General features: G+C 45.0%; 2 protein-coding genes and 1 long non-coding RNA gene across 10 annotated transcripts in view; 1 reads left to right on the plus strand and 2 right to left on the minus strand.

Moving 5' to 3' along the window:
- Nucleotides 1–34: 34 nt before the first annotated feature.
- HASPIN (histone H3 associated protein kinase) lies at nt 35–3,904 on the plus strand. The gene has a single exon (XM_015880414.3). The coding sequence runs from the start codon at nt 177–179 to the stop codon at nt 2,610–2,612; it is 2,436 nt and encodes an 811-aa protein (XP_015735900.2). The 5' UTR covers nt 35–176; the 3' UTR covers nt 2,613–3,904.
- The window catches only part of LOC107322411 (transient receptor potential cation channel subfamily V member 2), a 26,092-nt gene continuing 5,242 nt past the window's right edge, over nt 1,534–22,383 (minus strand). For 3 of the 8 annotated variants that reach the window (XM_032448425.2, XM_085522047.1, XM_085522049.1), the window contains 9 exons: nt 22,035–22,193; nt 21,819–21,914; nt 21,229–21,299; nt 20,354–20,519; nt 19,784–19,850; nt 19,394–19,701; nt 18,974–19,092; nt 18,082–18,176; nt 15,444–17,354 (listed from right to left, as the gene is read on the minus strand). In XM_032448425.2, the coding sequence (XP_032304316.2) occupies nt 17,224–17,354; nt 18,082–18,176; nt 18,974–19,092; nt 19,394–19,701; nt 19,784–19,850; nt 20,354–20,519; nt 21,229–21,299; nt 21,819–21,914; nt 22,035–22,193 (1,212 nt within the window). In that variant the 3' untranslated portion in view covers nt 15,444–17,223. Of the gene's footprint in view, nt 1,673–3,019; nt 3,145–4,714; nt 4,816–5,103; nt 5,216–5,325; nt 5,686–6,766; nt 6,888–8,429; nt 8,568–9,945; nt 10,100–10,756; nt 10,890–12,854; nt 13,080–15,443; nt 17,400–18,081; nt 18,177–18,973; nt 19,093–19,393; nt 19,702–19,783; nt 19,851–20,353; nt 20,520–21,133; nt 21,300–21,818; nt 21,915–22,034; nt 22,194–22,383 lie in introns of those variants that run through there. The other 5 variants (XM_032448428.2, XM_085522048.1, XR_014936469.1 and 2 more) reach the window with 4 other exon arrangements.
- On the minus strand, nt 15,233–16,130 carry LOC146757390 (uncharacterized). The gene is made up of 2 exons (XR_014936505.1): nt 15,994–16,130; nt 15,233–15,289 (listed from the first exon to the last, which is right to left on the minus strand). It is a non-coding gene; the product is annotated as an uncharacterized LOC146757390 (long non-coding RNA).

Consider the following 22,383-nt stretch of genomic DNA (forward strand, 5'->3'; position numbering starts at 1 on the left):
GCATCATGGCGGCACCGCCCGGGGCGACCGCTCGGTATCCGCCCTCCGACCTCTCGCAATCTCGCGAGATCTTGTTTGAAACGGCGGCGGGAGCGCGGAACCCCGCTCAGGCCTGGCCCGGTAAAGCCCGGTAAGGCCTAGTGCGGCCTACTGAGGCCTAGTGCGGCCCGGCCGCGATGCCGCGGATGCTGCGCACGTACTCTCGGCGCGGCGGGTACCTCCGCGCGCTGCCGCAGCCCGAGCGCTGGATCTCTCCCCCTCAGGACCGCAGGCAGCTCTTCAGCTCCTCCTCGGCCGCCTCCAGCGCTCTCTCCGCCAACAATCTGTCCAGCGCCCCCTCCGCCCATTCGGACGATCCCGATTTCTCTCCGCCGAAGTTACGCCGCTTGAAGCCGTTGGGTGAGCGCCCCGCCCGCCCCCGGTACCTGCGGAGCCGGCGCGGGGCGGAGAAGGAGAACCGTCCCCCGGCCGCGCTCAGCTCCCCGTCTCCCTCCCCGTTGCCGCGCTGCTCCCGCCGCCGCCTCCAGGGTTCTCCCTCCGGCTCCAGCCGCCCCCTGCTCTGCAGCACCCCGCACTGGGCGCCCCCCGGCGGCGCCGCCCGCCCGTCCCGCAGCCCGGTAGAGCCGCTCCCGGAGCTCAGCGGCAGCCTGGAGCGCGGCCCGGCGCTGTGCTGCAGCCGGGAGCTCTTCTCGTCTCACGACGCCTCGCTCTGCAGCGCCGCAGACTCGCCGGGAGCATCGCGGGGCGGCCCGGAGCGGATCACGCCGTCGCCGCGCACGGGGAGCGGGAGGGACGGGGAAACGGGAGCGGCCCGTGCGGAGGCACCGGGAGAGAGCAAAGAGCCGGGACCGCGGTCACCGACGGCGCGGAGGGTTCTCAGGGCGTCCGTGCGTCGAGCCGCAGCCGCCGCTCACCTCGATGATGAACCGCGGCTGTCGAAAGAGCCCCGCGGGGATGTGACGGGCGATGACACAGCGGGGAGCCCGGGCCGTCACGGGGACGCGGCCGAGTGCCAGCTGATGCCGGTGGTGGTTTTGGACCGAGGGGACGTGCCGCTGTGGCTGAGCGGCCGGAAGGCGGCGTCCCCTCCGGGCCGAGAAGGAACCACGAAGTACCAACATAAAAGTACCAAAGTGATTCCCGGGGAGGGCAGCACCTGCAGGAAAGCCTGCATCAGCGGCTTCAGTGCCAGCCGCTGGGGGAGGCAACCGCGGCTCAATCCCATCAGGCGCAAAAATAAGAGGCAGCAGCAGACGGGCACCTCTGTGCTCAGACCGCGATTAAGACCAAGAGGAAGAAACAAGGGTGCTCAGATGTCAGTAGGGACAGAGGACACCGACTGCTCGTCCCTCAATAGCTCCCTCCGCTGGGGTAGATTTCGAGCATCTCTGTCCTTCCACAGGAAAAAGAAAGTGTTCTCAGATGACAGTTCCTATGCCAGCATCCTTTGTAACCCCTTTGTGACTTCCCAGCTTTCAGGGCACCAAGCAACCCTGTCTTCTAGGGCTGAGAGCTACTCCTTGTCTGCTTCCTCTGTGGCCCTGTTGGCTCCCATGAATTCCTCTTCAGTCCTGGAGGTCACGCTTACAGACGCAGAGAAAGTGTTTAAGGAATGCCAGCAGGAGGGACCCATTGCTTTTGAGGATTGCATTCCCTTAGATAAGACGAAAAACTGCAAGAAAATTGGAGAAGGGGTGTTTGGAGAGGTTTTCCAGATAGACAGTGACAGAGGACCTGTGGCCTTAAAAATAATTCCCATTGAAGGAACGGAAAAGGTGAACGATGAAGCTCAAAAGAGCTTTGGAGAGATTCTACCTGAAATAATCATTTCAAAGGAACTCAGTCTTCTGTCTGAAGAGTCCACGAATAGGACTGTAGGGTTCATCAGCTTGTACTCCGTGCACTGTGTTCAAGGGGCTTATCCTAAATATCTCCTAAAAGCCTGGGACACATACAAAAAGGTAATGGGATCAGAAAATGATCGGCCAGACCTGTTTGGGGAAGAGCAGCTCTTCATGGTTCTGGAGTTTGAATTTGGAGGAAACGATTTGGAGTACATGAGAAAGAAACTGACTAGTGTGGCTTCAGCAAAAAGCATTCTGCACCAGGTGACTGCTTCACTGGCTGTGGCAGAACAGGAACTGCACTTTGAGCACAGAGACTTGCACTGGGGGAACGTGCTGGTAAAGAAAACGGACAAAAAGGAGCTTAACTACGTGTTGAATGGGACTACGTGCACGATCCCCACAGCAGGGATCCACGTCAACATCATCGATTATACCTTGTCTAGGCTGGAGAAAGATGGGTTAACTGTCTTCTGTGACATTTCCACTGATGAAGAGCTGTTTGAAGGCACAGGGGACTACCAGTTTGATATCTACAGGCAAATGAAAGCGGAGAACTCCAACAGCTGGACTGACTATCATCCACACAGCAACGTCCTCTGGCTGCACTACTTGTCAGATAAACTTTTGAAAAATGTGGTGTACAAGAAAAAGGAATCGACTTCTGCCATGAGAAAAATAAAGCAGCAGCTCACAAAGTTTCATAAAGAAGTACTGACTTTTGGGTCTGCCGGTGAAGTTTTACGCAGCAGCAGCCTCTTCCAGTGAGTGAGGCAGTGCAGGGCTTCCAAGAACTGATGCTGCCCTTCTCCTTTGCTGTTTTTTATGTACGGTCTTTTGAATGTTAGCAGAATGAGGTGTTAACATCAGTTAGCAGTGTGTACAGTAAACTATCAAATGTGTAAAAAAAACCACACACACAAAAGTCTTCTGCTCTGGTACATTCCCATATAAACTGTCTTTGAGGGGTGAGGGGGGGAAAGGAAATGGGCTCAACCTCAGGGAGGAGGGGGAGATGCCTTCAGGCCCAGTTCACATTTTGAGTTCCACTTAGGTTATTAAAAGTTCTTTCCTCATTCTGCTGGTTTTCTTTTTGACAGCTGTGACCCTGAATGCTGACAGGACCCCAAAGCTGTAACCTGATGGCGGCATTTAAGCCATTTATCTAGAGAAGAATATGCGCAGGGGGTTCTTTAGTCTTGATGGCAGCTGGGTGAGACAAACCAAGTCTGAAGTCATATCAAATTCTTTGTTTTCAAGAAGTCCTTGGCTAACATTCACATACATTATAGAGACTGGCCTGCAGAGGAAGATAAATCAATCTAAGTGAACATTCAATTTAATTATTATTGAAAATTAGTCCCTCCAATGAGCCAGGTGCATTAAGGAATGAGGAAGAAGAACCTCCCCATCTTCTAGGCTTTTACTTTTGCTATCTTAAGCTACAGAAAGCAACCTGACAATCTGCACTGCTTGGAATTATGAAGGTGTAAATTATATTGGAGTCCTACCAGGAATCCTCTCCATCCTTTTTCCTCTAATTGATTGAATTAATGGAACATAATTGAATATTTTTAAAACATAGTAAGGGCTGCAGTAAATGCGTATCTGACATCAAGGACGCGTTCTTCAGTCAGAATGGTACTATTTGCCATTTAGGCTTGAAAAGAAAAAAGGCAGAATGGATAAAACAACTATTACCTGCCCATATTGGTCCTTTATTTCAGAATTGCCAGCATGGGCTGTACAAGAAGGATGGAAAGTGGCAGTTAAAGGGAGAGGAGCCAGCCTGCTGCCCTGCAGGGTGATGTACAGCAGTGCTGGAGTTGCTGTTTGTTACATGGTCTCTGAAAGCTTCCATTGCCTTGAGATGTTTCCCCACAAAGCAGCGTTGATCTGTCGATGTGTAACGCTGCTTTCATTCATCAAAACTGGAAGCTTCGACTTTTAAGTTGATGTAGAAAACTTTGCCTTCAGCTGTGCTTGGAGGGAGGCGCAGCTGCCACACATGAGTCTGCATTTCCTCTAAAATTTCTGTTTAATAAAATTCTGTGTATGAATCAGCTCCATATATTTTAATAGGAGGGATGTGACAAGGAAGGAATCTGAACCGTAACACACAGAGAAGCCCCTGAGCAAGAAAAATGCCCTAATTCTGTTCTTGTTCCAATCATTTGGAATCAAAGCTCTATTTGGAACAAAACGGGATTATGTTACTCATCTGTTTTCTCTGCTAAGCTGGAAGGAGGATTTGAGCACCCGCTTTTCCAGTTCAGTAAGCACAAGCTTTTAAATATGCACTGCTCTTAAATGTTGACCCTAAAGTCTGTTCTATTTTTTACTGAAATAATGAAGTTTGAGCTATAATTAGGACCACAATGATCATCCAGTTTCAACCCCCTTCTACATGCAGGGTCACCAAGCACCAGACCAGGCTGCCCAGAGCCACATCCAGCCTTTCTTGTTCAGTCCTCAGCATGTTTTGGGGTGAAAATAGCAATACTCAGTGATATTAAACGATTGCAGGCTGACTTCAGAATACGCTTTCACCTAATTGCCAAATCACTGAGGAGTTGGGCAGTTTTAAGGGAAAAGGAGTCAACAGCAGAATACTGATTACACTGTAAATACTCTTTAACTCACTAGGATCCTGTTAAAGCACGATGCATTTTGTGTTTGGCATCCCCTTCCAGAACAAACATTAAAGTGCAGGAATTAAGGAATTATCTCTTGCCTTGAGAAAATGCATGAGAGTGCCAGGCTGAACGTGAACAAACACAGGGCCTAACTGTAAAGATACAGCAGCAAGAGCAGCTACTCAAAGTACCATTTAGAGGTAGGAAAAAATGAAAGTAATAATCTCTACTTACAGTTGTTTTCTTCAGCGCTGGATGCTCAACTCCGCAGTTTAAGGGTAAGTCTGCAGAAGTGAATGGTATTGGTTGGCCACAGTGAAAGCAGGAGAGGATGGCTGCCAACAGAATAGGAACGCTCTTTAATGTTGAATAAAAATAGATTGGGGAAATTCAACTGCGTCTGCCTCCATAAAATGAATTAGGTGGATGTAGCCCAATAAAAGACTGGGAGTCTTAAATCAGAAGTTCATGCTGTAGTCTAACAACCAAAATGCTGTCCTTACACTGACCTGCCTCAGCATTTACTTGGGTAGCAAATGAATCAAGAGCTTGAGCTGTTTTCTTTGAGCATTCTGCCCCTAAATTAATAGTTGGCTGTTCTGCAATCTGACCTCAGCCATCACCTTCTTAAAATGGAGTTCTTTAGGACATGGTTCTAGACATGGTTGTCACGTGTGGGTCATCTCCACTGTTTGCAGAGCATTCGTTTCCTCAGAGTGGCCCACCACTACTTCTCTAGAAGCAGACAGAAAAATGAGATGGGTTAGATGTATTTTCTAATCTCATTTCATAACTGAGTGACCCAAATCATCTTGTTCTGCTAATTGCTCCCTCCAAGTACTTACACAAACCGGATAATGAGGCAGCCCAGATGATTATTCAGTATTATTAGACGTGTGGAGGAAAATGCTTCCTTCTTAACATTAAAGCACCATCTCCAAACTTCAAATAACATTTTTCCATTTCTGTTTTACATCAACACAGCTTTTAAACATTGTTCCACTTGAGTTGCTGTTCTGTGAATCTCTGGGGTAGCTTTTCACAATGAAGTGATGTCTGCACTGTTGTCCAAAGCTGTGAACACCAAACAACTCTTTGCTGAAGAGCTGTGCCAAGCATGAGGCTAAAACAGAACCACGTGGTGCCAATCAAACGTCAGAGCTGTGCTTTTAGGACGACTGCAGCTGTTGTGGAAACTGAAAACACTGGAAGAACAAACAGGAATTTTGCTCAGAGCAAAGCAATGAATGAAGGGTAACAGTTCTGATCTGCAGCTCCAGCATTCACAGAGGAGATAAAAAAACATGGCGACAGATTCCCAACAGCTTCCCATGCAGTGAGTGAAGTGAAATGAAATGAAATGAAATGAAGAGGCTCTGACAGTTCAGGCTCTGAGATGTACAGAATGCTTTGTTGGAGGTACCAGAAGTTACTGCAGTCTGATCACAGCTCCCATTTATCACTTTGCTGAGACACCAGGAAAGCTGGGATTATATTGAAGTGTAGTTTCGATGATGCTGCTGTTCTGGAACATTAGCATTCGCTCAGGACTGAATCTCAAGTGGCTGAGAGCAAACAACTGGTCAATGAAGAGCAAGCAAGAAACTTATCAAAAAGGCTTTAAGAAATCCTGGCAGCAAGTCTAAGAAGTGCTCAGCTTTTCCATAATGTTTCACCTGGGCCATTCTGGTCTATTTACAGAAGTTCCACTTTTTGCTGGGAATGCAAAACCACGTCAGTCTGAAGGAACGAACAGCCAAAATACACCAGGATGGAGAGAGAGTTTCAAAATCAAGCCCTCTGTTTATGTTTCCATTAGATAAACTCATTATCCAGTGGTACAAATTCTCTTTATCTGCACTGTGTTTTCAAATAAAAAATGCAAGAACAGAACTGAAGCCGTCCATCTTTTCCTCTCCTTGGTGAACTCCACCAGTCACTCTGCTAGCAGACATCTGATTGAAAACAAGGCATGGTCAGCCAAGAAGGTTTTCCTGTGTCTAACTGATTTCAACCATCACTGCTGAACTGCAGACATTAAGACCTGCATTAATCTGTTAGACTTCATTAATTGCTCAAAGCTTTAGAAGTTCAAAGGCAAAAGCAACGCGTGCTGAGCACTTTACATTTATTATTATTTCTTCTAGCACTGGGAAAGATTTTTTTTTTACGTAGCTCTGATACCACATTATAAATAGAATCATTACACAGTGCTTGGAACGCAGGTTCTAAATTTGTCTTTGAACCATTTTCCCAATAGACTAAAAAATAGCACTCGTTACCTACCAGAGCACAGCTACATCCTCCAGTCATCCCACTGTGATATCTTGGGGACCATCATTAGTGCAATCAAAGCCACTATCGGTGGGTTGTCCAAAGCACTGATGAAATGTCACGGGCTTTTACTCTTTAATGGGGGGAGGGAAACAAATTGAAGTTGAGATCTCTTTCTCATCCACTGAAAAACACACTTCCTTTCATGAAGCTGCTGTCAGGCTGGTTCCTCGGTGCTCCTGACTTGCAAAGTTTTGACTATCCTATAATGAGTGGACAGGTTTGCAAAGAGTGGGTTGCTTTCCAGGCAGCACATGATTCCTGCTCCCTTCCCTACAGACAAGTAACTACAATAAGGAGCATCTCTGCTGCAGGAACCTGTGAGTCCCACACACCATCCAACATCTGCAAATTTCTTATTCATTAATGGTAATGGAATGTGGAAGTCCTTCCTATCAGCCTCCTGCTCCAGAAACACAAGCTCTTCCTTCTCAAAGCATACTGGACACAACCCCCAACAAGACACCAGAGAAAAAGCTCTCCATCTTGTCTTTATCACCTTTGGAGACATCAATGGTGCTGAAAGAGGAACTGTTTGAAAGCTGATCTTCATGGGGCCTCCACTCACAATATCCTCATATCCATCCCCAGTGATGTCTCCAACACTGGCCACAGTAAACCCAAACCTTGTGAAAGGAGTGGTCACTGCACATTTAGGCATCCTTCCAAGGGGAATGAACCACTGCAAAACACCCACTAACCAAATCCCTTCACAGCAATTATAACTGGAGTAGATCATACATGAAAAAAAAAAGACAGACCTCACTGCACATTCACAATGCTTACAGGTGAACAATAAAGCTCTAAACAGTATAATTGGAGGTTCCACATACCAGTTAATTCTCAGGCCAGAAGGCCGATCCTTCTGCACTGACTACATGCAGACCCTCCATCAGCAGCAGGGGGCCAGACAGCCCTACACAAGAGGACATGCTGAAGTACTCAATGTAAACTGTTCACGGATGGAGTCGATGCCTGGCTGGTTTTGAGACGAGCTTATTTCTCCACTGCATAACAGAAATAAACCACCAGAGGGTGCAAGTTGTTCGACTTGGAATGGATGCTCAGGCTGCTTTCTGCTTCCCACCATTTGGAACGTGCCCCTAACGAAACTTAGCAGAGCACCAAAGTGGGTTTCTCTTGGTTTGTTGTTAAAGAAGGTTCAGTTGTCATTCGGAATGATGCAATTAATAATTTCCTGCATATTTTACACTGGATCCATCAGCTGGGCCCTCAAAACATTCTGTTTTCTACGAGCCTCAAGAGGCAAAGTTGCAGCAGCTACCCACACATTGTTATAAACGCTGCAAAGAACACTGCTTGGCAGATCAAAGTCAGCACCAACAAATTACCCACATACAAGCAGGAGAAATGGTTTTATCACACTGTGATATCTGTATATCTCGTGTACAGAATGCTTTTATTTCTATAGTTCTTTCCTTTTTTTTTATACTCTAACAGCTAAGATAGGATCGCTGGCTTCATCCTGCAGTCCTCTACCATACAGGGAGAGCACATTCAGTGAGAGCACAAAGGAGGAATGTTTTATTTGTCACTACTTAGGCATGGTTGGAAAATCCCCAACATGGACTGTTTACGCTACCAGTGTTTTTACCTTTGTCTCCAGGCAATAGACGTAAACCCTTCCTCCTTCTCCTTGGATGTGATAAAACGGAGCTCCAACAAGGAGATCTGTCACCCCATCACAGTTCACACCAAATGGGCAAAGTTCAGGGCCAAAATAAGATCCAACCTGGGCTCCAGAAAAAAAAACAAACAAGCAGCTCCTTCACTGGAATTCTCTATATATAGCTTTGTAGAATTAGCTCTGTGCAACAGTAAGGCAATTTTTAGAACAAAACATCACATATCTACTTATATGTGGATCACTTCCCTATTATTTATTACATTTCTGCCATCCTCAGGGACAGGTCCTGTAGCCAACGTAACAGAACCCAAATCATTATTCAAAAATCTGACAGAATAAAAGGCAGAACAGCATCGTTGGTGACGTCTTTTCCCATGAGCCATGAGAACATAACACAAATAGAGCATGAGCTCCATTTAGATAAATGCCTTCCCAGTCTTTTTTCAAATTCGATTATTTCTTCTGGTGTTCCCAAAGCATCATGGAGTGATGGCTGTATAATCCACATCTAGCTAAACCAGATGCTTGGCAGCTCCCTGATTGCTACTTGTGGGGTATCTAACCAAAGAAAACATGGTGTAGTGACAGCACGTGGCCTCCAGCAGCCTGATGTGAGCAGCTGAGCTTTGATCATTTACCCAGCTGAGCAGCATCTCCCAGAAGATGAGGCCTCAACAGATCTCATTTAAAAAAGGCAGGAAATGCTCTCAGCCAGGGAGGTGCACAGGAAGAATGAGTGGAGGCTGCCTGACCACAGCCTGTTTCACAGCAATAGTAAAGCTAATTGAGTTATTCAAACAATTACAATGGATTTACTCTTTCTTCAAAGCATGTACATTTGTCTGGAGGAGAAAACATGGCTGTTGTTTGAACAAACAAGGTGTGTGTAGCCACTTGACCTGAATGCCACTGCAGAATATTGTGGGTCAGTAAATAGGTTCAAGAGAATGGGTGCTATGGAAGTATTTGTGAGTTTTGGGCTGTGGGGATCAGATCTTCATCTTAAAACTACAGCTACAGTTCAACAAACTGCTCTGAGTACATGCAGAAGTGTAAGTATCATAATAGATACATTGAAGAGAGTGAGCAGACACTTCATATATTTCATGTGATTATATGACAATCTGAAAGGGGGTTTTCTGAAAGCTGGGTAATGCAGCTGGGATCCTTGATTCTACAGAAAAACCTTATTTGCAAATAAAAAAGCTTGAGTGACAAGATTTGTACAAAGTAGGCATCTTTAGGACTTACTCCTTAACTGCCTTCAAAGTAAGTTCTCTGGAATCAAGAAGACAGAGGCCTAATTGAATCAAGAGAGCCAGGGCATCTCAGAATGGACATCCTGCATATCTAATGCAAGACTACTTTTTCTTCCACCCACCACTAAAGCATAAAAGCAGACACAGGGATTGAATGGAAACATATTTCTTCTTATGTGAGCTCAGAGACAACAAACATGGCTTTGATGTTGCTCCCTACTCACCCCAGGCACGTAGAGTTTGACCTCAGCCATTTCAAGGGTGTTCAGCACATTTCTCAGTCAATGGTTTTCCAGAAACACTTGCCCAGATACCATGGCAATGATTATCTTGTCATCAGTCAGTCTGGAGTCATGGCTTTCATTAAAGACTCTATCCCTATGGAAGAAAGAAATAAATAAGAGAGTTGTTTTATGGGACAAACTACATGTTCAGAGCTAGAAATGTCAGTGCTGCTGAAGGGTGTTTATGTTCTTTGAGCTCTCAGCACACAAGAGCCTGCTCAGCACAGACACGCAAGGCAGACGTGCACGTTCACGTGCACAAGGGTTAATGCTTCCTAGAGATGACGGCTTTCCACAGCTGACAGCTCTGCCTTCACAAGCAGCACAAGGGGCATTTTTGCAATGAAGTATTTGTTATTACTAGAGCCATGCTACTGGGAAGAAAAAGGAGTCAAGGAGGAAAGCACGACTCCCAGGGGAATGTGCAGCAGATCAGGAATGAACACATGCCCTGAGCAAGATTTTCATTCTGAGGTCCCCATGTCAGATAGGATGGACTTTACACACTTTGCCTCTTGGCAATTTCTCCTTGTGGATGCCAGAGTCAGATCTGACAGACCACCAGCCAGATTCATTCACAGCCCTCTATTGGCAGAACTCGTCACTACAAAAAGCACTGGAAAACTAAAAGTGAGAGCTTTGAAGGTGAGAGATCAAGAACAGAGAGGAGGCACTAAGGGTTGCATAATGCATAAGAAACACATGGAATCACTTGAGCATTCCTGGAGCTTCTTGAGACACGAAAACTTACAGTACTTGCTGCAGTGTGAGCTCTGCTGCTTCATGTTTTGGACCTCAAAGAGAGCAGTTAATCTGCTGCAGCTTTCTTGCAGGCTCAGTTCAGTTTAGGTCTGTGTTCCATATTGCACCACAGCAAACCTCATCTGGAGGAAGAAGATGGCAAAGCCAGAGCTGATTATACAAGATGTAAGGCTGGTTCCCTAAGTCCCTCAGAGCACTGAGCTTAGTCCCAAACTTGACTGCATGGACGCAGAAAGCACCAGCTGCAAATGCTGTGCAGACAATCCATCTTAATCCCCGTTTCTATCACACATTTGTATTCTGGTGATCCTGTTTGGAACTGACTTAATTTTTTTTTTTAATTTATTTTTTTTTTGGCTCACAACAACGATTTCTCTGTCATAACTTTCTGGATTTATCTATCTGGGCAGACCTGCTGTGACCATACGGCTCAGCCTCACTTTGTCCCCAAATATCAAGCTTCATTTTAAATGATTTAAAGTAATGTCTTGTAAGCCTCACTCATTTTTAGGTCTACTCTTTCAAGGTGCCCTGGGAGATTCACCCAGCAGAACATCTAGGCAAGCTTCTGGCATGAAGACCAGCTCCTAACTGCTCTTCTGCCCTGCTCTTCCTTGTATTATTAACATCTTACTGGCAGTGAGAAGGGTACAGACTCCATTCATGTCTTCTGCAGTGGTGAGGGCCTGGTGATGCTTCTGCAGGCAAGCCTGTAGGGCAGGGGTAAGGCCAACAAATGCTGAGCGGAGTCACAGACAGAGGATGACTGAAGATGCCATCTGGCAAATAAACATTCAGCGTCCCCTGCACAGCACTGGAAGCCTCCTAGTGAGAGTAAGAAAGCAAGCTGTGCTTCCCTTGATGAGGCCCCCCTGCCATCAGGTCAGCCAGGGCTTCAGCTCTGAGCTGAGGAAAAGAGAGAGGCTGGAGGTATCACCAGGCTGAAGGCGTTGGCCTCCAAGTTGGTAACAGCCTCACAACTCCATACATTTACAAAGGCTTCCAGCAAAATTCCTTCAAAGCAAAACAAAAACGGAGCTCCAGATATGTTGGACCAAGTTCCCTGGAACATTCATCTGTCTCTGGAGTAACTGGCAATTCCCAAGCAGCAACAAGGAGAAAAAATGATCACCATGGGGCTAATCTCCCTCATGAACATTCTTGCGCTCACATGGAATTTGGTCTGGGAACAAAAGACTCCTCAACTCTGCACCTAGTTCTGCTGCTGTCATGCTGCAAAGCCAAGGCATTTAAACTTCTGGCTCACAGGGATTTCCAACACAGATGACTCAGTTTTTAGCACTTCAGTTATTCCAATTAAATGTGCTGTACTTAAAAGCAAGGGTGAAAAAGAAGCACGCAGCAGATTAAGTAACTATACCAGCAAATTATTTGTGGAGCTCACATGCAGACACCATCAGCACAGATCTGTTAGATAAGCTTCAAGAACCTGAGACCCACCAGCTCAGGCAGATGCACTGAAACTCTCAGCAGCAGAGCTACCAAATGCCAAAAATGCTGCCACAAGGAAGAGTGAAGTACTGAAGTACACGAGGACAGCAGCCTCCACCCATTACTCCACCTTTATTTCCCATAAGCCAAATCGAGAAAGGTCAAGATCTGAAAGTTCTGTGGATATCTCTGTTAAGAATGTGTTTACAAAGCTGGGACAAACATGAGAAGAGAGGCACTAGCAGAGATAAGACACCACCATCTAACATGTAAAAGTCAAATGCAAAGAAGGAAAAGAGCAGAGCATAAACCCTGATATTAAATCTAAAATAGTAAAGGAAGTTCCGGAGAACCTTGATAGACATCTCAATGAAATACTAAGATTGATAATATTTTTTCCCCAACACATCAGAAGCACAAAGCTTGCCAAAAAGTCTGTGAGGCTGATCAAGGCATGCACTGAATACTTAACCAGTGTTCCTTATGGACAGATGGAGTAGATACATGCAGCATCAAGTCTTTTGAATAAGAAAGCAGAGGAACAGAAAAGTCCACCCCCCTCTCACCTACTTCATGATGAGCAGACAAACAAACACAAGGACAAAAGGACAAACGTGGCTTTGGGTTTGACTCACTCATCAGGTAGAGCAGGTGCAAGAGTGACATCAGTGCTCCCAGTTCTGAGATGAAGGAGGGAGGAGGACTGAAGATGCCAGACAGAAGCAGCTCTCTTCCTCTTTTGACTTCCCAGCTCAGCACACCTCACTGCTCACAGGGATGGGGACTCTACTGTTGGTTTCCCAGCTGAAGTGTCTAAGGTTTCAGTGGTGCCACTTAAATAAAACTGCAGGTGCAAAGAGCTGCTGAAAGGCAAACTTGTGTTACCAAGAAATACACTTTCACATTTTCCTTAGCATCTGTCAGTGCCTTTAGTACACCCAGCATGAAAGGGTATGTCTGGGAAGGCCCCCTCTACCAACAGCTCTTGGGCTTTTACTGATCCCTCATCTCTTTGTATTGTTGACCTTCACTTGGTGCAGAGCAGTCTACAGTTACCCCCAGAGAGTTCATACTGAGCACTGCGTAACAAGTGCTACTTGTATGCAGGGTGTGTTATTACAAGTGACAAATGAGGTGAATGAGCAAACACTGAGCAATCAGAGAAGTCAACTGTGTAGAAAATCATTTGGGAATGTGAGGACTGGGGAAGGGAAGAAGAACCAACAGAGAGACGTGGAGCTCTTCGCCCAGTAGACGTACATTTTCCAAGCCTCCTTTAGACAAGAGCACAACAGGTCACAAATAGTCTCCCAGCTGCCTCCCACTCCCATCCTCAAAGGATTCTCTCTGTTTACAACATCTGACAGCCATCAGAGCCTGAGCGTCCAGAAAGGCTGCAATGCTCAGTGTCTCACATATCAGACCTGACAAAGATGGCATCGACACCAGGAGCAAAGCAAACACTCTGGGCTCAGACTGACATGACAGCAGCCAGCCGTGAGGCAGCCACAGCCACACACTGTTCTGATGCACTGCTGCTGGAGCAGCCAAGAAGTGGAAAAGAGGAAGAGTTTTCTTTAAAAGGCTGCCTTTTTTTTTTGGTTTTTTTTTTTTACTTTTTAATCCCAGAGGAATAAATTGGATATTTAGATTTTAAAATACAGTGAAGAAGAACAAATGTAATCACTAATCACAGGAACAGCCCAGCTGACAAATCCACCAGCCTCCTCACTTTGGAAACAACTCTTTGCAGCTCACGTAGCCGCTATATAAAGTATCTGTTCTTTGTCTGAGCCCTTTTGCTTGTCACATTTCAAAGACTCCTTCAACCAGCTAACGAGGCAATGGAAAATATGCTCAGATGCACATGGGGTCATGAAGAGAGAAGGAATCAGGCGGGACGCAGATATATACACCTCCTTATATTGGCTTCAGCCACAGGGAAAAGAACAGCAATAAAATGTACAAAGTATTTGGGGAGTAGGAGAAACTTGCTTCAACCTCCACCCCTTAGGAGCCACACAAACTGGGAGCAAAGCTTATTGTAAGAAAATGACACTGATAAGCAGTGAGAAGGATTACTGAGCAGTGGGAAATGTTTGAAGCCTGGTATAGGTGCCACTGAAAGCAATGACCTGGCAGAGTGTGATGGAGGAGACGCAGTTTGGGAGCTTATACAGTCTGCATTCACCCCCCATCCCAGCGAGGGACCAGGCAACCTTGACCAAATAGCACAGGAGAGGATTGCAGTACCCACAAACCTACATGGAAGATAATGAGAGCTGCTGGTGTCTTCTCTCCATAGCATGGATGGGCCTTCAGGGTCTTCTGGTTCACACACAGAGTAGACAGAGGAGAGAAACTGCAGCTGGTCATTCACTGGGCTTTGAGAATATCTTCTCTCTTTTCTCTCAGATGAGAGCAATGCCAAGCCTCCCACTTAGCACACAGATGGATTTAAGATGCAGGATTGATGCAGGTGGGAAGGAAAACACAAGGAGAAGAAGGGAAGGGGTACATCACCATTGGGTAATTTCTTGTGACTGAAGGGTTCAGTGACAAAACATTACGCTCTCTTAAGAGTGGTTTCCAAAATTCTGCTGGGCCATCAAAGCCATGAACCACCTTCTAAGTCCTTCCTATGGAAGGTACAGCAGACATCTCGCAAAGTCAGTCCCAGACAGCCTTCCTGTTTGCTACATGACCAAAATGCAAAGTGGCTCAGCTGGTAAAATGAAAGAGGAGCTTTATCCATTGACTGAGGACACACAAAAATGGAAGGTTACTGCTATTAACCTCAGTAGTACAGACTCACCTCAGCTTTATAGGAAGGACCCCCCTGCAGAAAAGTAAATCCACACAATTCTCCCTTTGTCCACAAGCAAAAAGAACTGTGTACACCAGTTTGGGCACTGCTAAACCTTCAGACCAACTTGATGCAGTGGTTTGCTGCATCTGCCCCTCTCTGTTTGCTGTCCATCATTCTTCATTTGTGAGTTTTAGAGGGCTGCTGTTCTGTGCAGTGACTGTGGAACACAAGGAATACCACGGTCCTGTTTCACAGAGAGCACTACATTTTTTGGGGGGAAAAATGTAATGCAGATGGAAAATATTAACACCAAAAGCTTAAGAAAGTGATTTAAAGATAAATAGGCTCAAGGAGCAGGTTACCTTGAAAGCAAGCTGTCACAGCCCACACCTATCAAAACCACTACCAACAAGCATGAATTTTCTTTCGTTGTTTATTAAGACTCCAGGAACAGATAGCATATCTGAATCTGCACTCCTTGAGAATCTCAAAGTGCCCCTGTTACAGCAAAGCACCACGCACAGCAATATATTACCATGTCAGATGATCTCTTTGTGCAACATGAGCACTTTGCCAAATCTTGGGAACACTTAGGACAAAGCCATAGATGGAAAAAGCAGCTGAAGGTTTTACAAAGCAAGAAAACATCAGAAGCTGGAGTGAGAAAAGTCAGTTACAATTCAGATACCCAACACAGTGAAGATGCAGAGGAAATCATCCAGCACAGGGGAAGAATCCATTTGATTTGACAGTGAGCAGGTTATAAAAGTAGCACTTTTGCTGCCAGTCACATCGATGTAAATAAGCAACAGGATTAAAATGGTTGTATCCAAAAGACAAGTCTTCTAGATTCACTTGCTCAAAGTAGAAACAAGAGAGAGATCTTGAGTTGCACAGTTTATCTTACAGAAAGGAGGGTGCCACCACCATTTGCAGACTGCAGCTTTTTCAGGTTTTTCACTAACCTTTCCTTCTATGAAAGATGCATCCAATGCAACAACAGCCTGTTACAGTTTCAGATGTGGCTGCACAAACTGATAAGAGGTCATAAAGAACAAGAGTTAACTTGCACAGCAATGAGGTCAGCACAGTACTGGGTGAATTATGATCAGGAATTCGATTAGACCTTGTAGTCCACACTGATCACTTCTTCAACTTCTTTTTGAGAGAGGTTGATGTTCTGAAAATACATCCAAGGATCAACACTTTCAATTAAGTAAACTTGCTATATTTATAGTTTGCAGAATAGTACATTATTATTATTGTTAAATGTAGGTTAAAAGTGAGGCAGCTCATTTTTTTCTCCTCTTCAGAGCTTAAGACATTTCCCACCCTGAGGCAGTGTGCACAACACAAGAAAGCAATGAGGTTCTTTTAGTCAATTACAGAAAGAAGCTCGCTAAGACTGACAGGAAACGTTAACCACATGAAGCATTCTGCACCATCTTATCCCTCAGAAGCAATGTGTTAAATTCTGCTGCTGCTTTCTGCAGAAACTATGCAATCTCTAAAAGACAAATGCTTCAGAAATTCACCTGGTGAAGCTACAGGCCCAGAAAACTCACATCACTTTTGTGCTCTTAAGCAAATGTGCACATTGTGCAAATGATTTCATTACTGTACTGTAAAATGGGAATTCTGGTGTGATCCCAGCACTGCAAGTACTGAGACAAACACTTAGCATGGCTCACAAGGACTGAAACCTGAATATTTGTCCACTCACATCTCACACCAGAGAAGCCAGTTCTGCCATTAACAACTTGTTATGCCTCCAAAATACTCTTCATTCCAAAGCACTTCAGTGCAGGTTGCTGTGTTGTGATAAAAGAATAAGTTAACCCATTCTTAAATAGGTGAACTCCATTCTTCACTCCTCTACGGCAAACAACTTTATTTCTATGCAGCTCAGAAAGCATTGCCTTCTCAAAGCCTACTCCCCACTGCCCCTATGATCTTTCTCTTGCACCTTTAAACATAGTAATAGGAAAGTGTCAGTCAGAAAAGGTTGAGAAAAAAACGGTTTCTTCAGAGGAAAATTCATAATTAAAGTGCATGAAAACATTTAAAGTCACAGGGTGAACCACAGTCATTGATGAAATGCACTTTAACACTGATAATGCCTTCAATTCTTCCAGCTGCTACAGGAAGAACTACTCCTTTGAAGATGGAAGCAAAGTTGCAAACAAGAAAACATGCTAAAGGTTTCTGGTTTGTCCCTTTAGAAGCATCATCTCAGTTGCTGATAGCTGGGGCTGCAGCAGTGACTGCTCCTCTGAAACAGCTGATCTCAGTTGTTTCTGTGGCACCTGCTTCCGTGATCTCGTCTCTATAGCAGGAGACATAAAAACAGCAGCCCTTTGTCAGCAGGAAGCTAACAAAGGGATCCAGGTTTAAGAAGAATGCAGGTTTAGGGAAACCCAACATACACCCAATTAAGTTCTTCAAGTGCTGAAACCTCCCCATTCCTGCAGTGCTGGCATCTAGGAAGAGACTATGCTGAAAGAGCAGGAAGCTGTGTAATTCTGATGGAGGTTCTGTCTGAGCTGAGCAAAACAGAGAAATGAACAGCTCTCTTTCTGCACACAGAGCTGCCTCCCAGCTATAATGAGGGAAGCAAACAATTAGATCTAAGGCAGAATTTGACGAAGTCGTGAGTGCCTTGACTTATGCAGTAAAAGCTTTGATTTTAGCACCTGTAGAATGAGTGTGTCCACATTTTGGCTTTTTTATCTACAAAAAGCAACATGCATTTGGGATACTGATCTAAGCCAAAGGCAAAAAGAGCCCGTGCTCCTCTCAGCAGTGCTTCCTGCCTATTTCTAACAGAGATAAATAGGAATGGCCTCCCCTTTGTTCCCATTATTCTTTCTGAACTCCAACCAATTCTTTATGTGCTCAGCTCACAAGTGATGTTGCTACTATTCAGTACTCTGAAACAATTGCTTGAGCAAACTGGCCTAAAATTTGTTACCAAAAGACATAATATGTGAACAATGTGGCTGAGCAAGAAGCCAAAAGGACACACAGGACATTTCTTCATTATTTGACATTACCTTCTGGATTTATTTCCAAATCATTGGTGTTTCCAGGCTCTTCCTTAAGAACTCCCACTTCCTTTGCCCAGCTTGTCCATTTTATTTCCTCTACCCTGCAGGAACAAAACGCAAGAGACACAGATGCATGAAGCACAGCATTTCATCCAGGTCTCATTGTCCTGCAGCATCCCAGTTCAACCCCATCCTGTTAACACAGGTTTAATACTTTGGCTGTAGCAACAGCACCTTACAGAGCTTTTTCTTGAGCTAAGACTTTCTGTAGTCTAACAGTATCTACTCTCTGAGGTAAATATCTACCCTCTGCATGTGGTTTGCTGTCCTATGCCACTTGTTTGTTCTAAAATACTCCAGTTCCTCCCAGGGACCATACTTAACACAGAAGAACCTCTTACACTCTCTTTTCTTTGCATGCTTCATTGCACAGAAAGCCCTGGAGCTACAGAAGTGCTGCTGGCACTTTGTTTCTCCGAGTACAGAAAAGTTTACCTGTGCCCCTCTGTAGGTGGAGAAGAATTGCCTTTTCATGTTGCACTCATACTGCGTGCTCCTGAGGGAAGGGGATACCAGCCTACACCTACACCTCTACCACCACAGCCAACTCCAGGCACAGCTACTTGCAGCAGTGAAGAAAGCATTGTTGCAGACAGCCTGCCACCAGAACCACATCCACAGATGTGGGTTAAACAGCACGCATCTTGGTGACTTGCTCTCAGACTTTCAGCAGTGAAATCACCAGATAGTGTGCATATACCAGGAACATGTGGTTGAGTCGCTCAGCCAAGTCAATGCTGAAACTCCTGTGGTGGAGCAAGGTTACCAGCTTATCACTCACAGGAATCCATCACCATGGTGAAGTTTAAGTTTAAGGGTAACAGCACATTTGTCTTACCTGAAGCACCACCTCTCATCTTTTTTATTGAGGCCCACTGACATCAAGCAGCCGGATCTCCTCTTTCCTCCTTGGCGCCACAGCCAGGCCTTCTCTATTTCTAGGATAGCAATAGCCCTCTGAAAGAAGAAGTCCATGTCAGGAGGAAAACTGGCCATGCAGAGCCCAGTCCCTCATTTTCATTAAATCTTCCCCACTCAGCAAGTACTTTGACTTGGAAAAATCTTTGGAGTTCAGCCTCAAAGTGTTCCTTAGCTTAACTGTATCAGACCAAAATAGTAATTCACTCAAGTTACTTGTACACTTGGATCTGAACAGGCCAGTACTCAGGCAAACAGCATGAGCTTTAAATATACTTAAAAATGATGTTGGATTTTATCATCTGGACCATGATAACTGCTGAGCAACACTGTGTCTCACCTGCAGCTTCCAAACACTTTTGCTGTGACCAGAAATATCAGTGACAGTCTCACTCATGAGCGCAATGAGCATGTTGAACAAAAGGATGTAAGTGAGGATCACAAAAAGCAGCAGCAGAAGTATGACAAGGTATCTGAATCTGGCATGTTCGTGAAAATCCAGGTCACCCATCCCAATGGTGATCTTGAAGAGCTCTAGGCAGACATTGAGCAGCCCACCGTATATAGCATGGCTCCCAGCATTCTCCATCTGAGCAACAGACTTGTTGTGAGAGAGCGAAGGAGCGTCCCCCATCAGCGTAAACAGAGCTACGAGAAAAACAGAATCCTCCTCAGATAAGCATTACTTCTTGCAGCCCAGCCTATAACATGATGCTCATTAAGTCCTCACCTGCAGCAAAGCCAAAGAGGAAGATCATATAAACCAAGAGGAAACGCAGCAGATCTCTCAGGATAGTCTGAAATAAAGCAGAAGGAAGCATCACTCCTTCTCAAGCAGCCGTTTCCAGATTATGTCAATGCATGTAGCTCTTTCTCTTCTATCCTCACTGGGTTTCACACAAGTAGATATCAGACTCCTTCCCTTCTCATCTCACCTCTGCTTTGTTTTGCCTTTCTAGTCCCAGACTCTCACATGGATCTGGAAACACTTCTCAGTCCAAGCACAACTTTTCCAGGGAACTTACACTGGCTTTGACTGCTGCTTTTATCACTTTCTGACCAACATGTAAATGTCAGCTGCTCTAACTTGCCAGATTCAAAGATATCAAATCAGTGGCTTGCCACAACTGCACTTCCTTGAAGAAAAAAACATGAAAAAATCCTTCTGCAAATTATTTCAAGTCCATATATCAATTCATTTTATGTTTCACGGTCCTGAGAGAATAAAAGTAATGGCAGGAATTCTATTAGCTCCTGACACATACAAGTTTTTTACATAAAATGTCTCCCAAGTACTGACCTTCTGTATCATGACACTGTAAATGCCAATGCGCTGAAAGCCCCGAGTGTAATACAGCATGTTCACCCATCCCAGGAGCAGGGAGAACACCATCACTACCACGTAGTTTTCTGAACTTGCGCCATACAGGACTGCTGACAACAGCAATGCGAAAGCCTGGATGAAGCTGGAGAGAAGCAGAATGAGTGACACAGTGATGTGCTTCAACAAAACGGCCCCTTTGCAGTTTGGGTTCTGTTTTGCGAGGGAAAGTGAACACGTTTTACCAGGCTACACAGAGCATATAAAGTGACAGCTAACCAGGCACATAGTTTATATAAGCAAATCCTGTTATAACCAAATGTGCGTATTGTTGCAGTTTTGTTATGAACTGGTTAATCTCACAGTATGGAAGCTCTTAACAGCTTGATGCAACTCATGTAACCGATAGGAAATAAAATAACTATAGCTCTTGAATACATGCACACACCCATGCAAACACATGCATCTACACATCTGTCCTCAACAAATACAAAGTCTCTTTTCTTTTTGATCAAATTTGATCCATGGTGATGACATGATTCAAAACTTGAGCTCTTTTTCTAACAGGTACATGCTCTAAACTGTGGAATAACTGAAGATCTGCCCTTTGCTGTGTTCCACCACAAATCGAAAGACAGGCTCTACCCCACTAAGTCTATTACAGCAACAGGTTATGACAAGATGCAGCAGGTAGGAGAAACAAGCAGGGAAAGGATGGAAAGAGGAGACAGCGGCAGAGAATCAATCTTTCCTGCTCACCATCTCTCTAGTAATGTTAGGGCAACTTAGCAGCACACAGCAGAGAACCAATTTCACCCGTGCTTTCATTGCGCAAAAAACCTCAAGAGACATACATCAAGATCTCAACACAGCTGTCAGAACACATAGTCTTCAGGGACTGGCGTCTCCTCCGCAGATACAGACTCTAATTGAAAAAAATCAATGGTAGCCATTCATCAGTGCAACAGAACATCATGAAGATCGATTCCTGCCTGGCATAGCCTATTGTATGGGAGAGAGCTTCACTCCATAAGCTCCTCCTCGTGCTTTCAAGATCCAAATTTTCAGCTAGTCGCTCTTCCACAGCCTTATTTGTAAAAGGAGAAGTACAAACAAAGGCTAAATAATGGCTCAGCCTTGTGTCCTTATTAATAGTATTAATAGCATTAAATGCTAGGGATGCATTTTATAACCATAAATCACAAGTCACTCCTAATTAATTACTGCTGTGAGCCTATTCCTCCTCTTGCCCGGGAGCCTGGCCTATACCACTCCTGTCATTACAGGATCACACTGATCTGTGTTTCAGAGCAGGGCTCTCTCCTGCCATCCACTCACACATGTTCTGACCTCAGGAGAACCAAATCTGTTGCCTCCACATCAGTGACAGCTTTTTTTCCTTGTTTTCATTCTCACAATGAGATTAGATAAGAGAGCCACATACCTGAGACAAAATTAGGTATACACCTCCAAGCAAGACAATGATCAGCCCAGAGACCCACAGGAAGCCTCCAGCTGTGAACTCCACTGGAAATGAAGGCTGCAAAATGAAGACAAAGAAGCAAAATGCTTTCACTGGTAGTTGTGATAAAAACCCCAAGCCTATTAAAACTCAGCACCATTGATTCAAGCCTTCTAGATAAAAGAACATCGGGCTTACCTTCACCCTTAATGGCTGATAGTAGGCAATGGCTGTAAAGATGATCATGAATGACAAGTACGAGATAAAATTGAAGTAGAATCTCTTGGAAGCAAATGTCTCCCACTTCTGCTGAAGCAGTTTGTTCAGTGGCTCCAGAACCACCATTTTGTACCGATTCTACGAAGAAGGTAGAAAAGCCACCATCAACAACATCAAAGTATCAACAGAAAATGAATTCACCAGAGGATTATCTTTCTCAGGGTTGGAGTTCAGTGGCTGAAATTAGGCTTTCCCTAAGGGTTTATTCAGTTATGGCTGTCAGTATGAAAAACATTAAACATCCCATTGGAAATTAATTCTGTTTGGC

This window comes from Coturnix japonica, chromosome 22, assembly GCF_054131305.1.
Source record: "Coturnix japonica strain WE chromosome 22, WE-NBRP24, whole genome shotgun sequence".
Taxonomy (NCBI): Eukaryota; Metazoa; Chordata; class Aves; order Galliformes; family Phasianidae; genus Coturnix; species Coturnix japonica.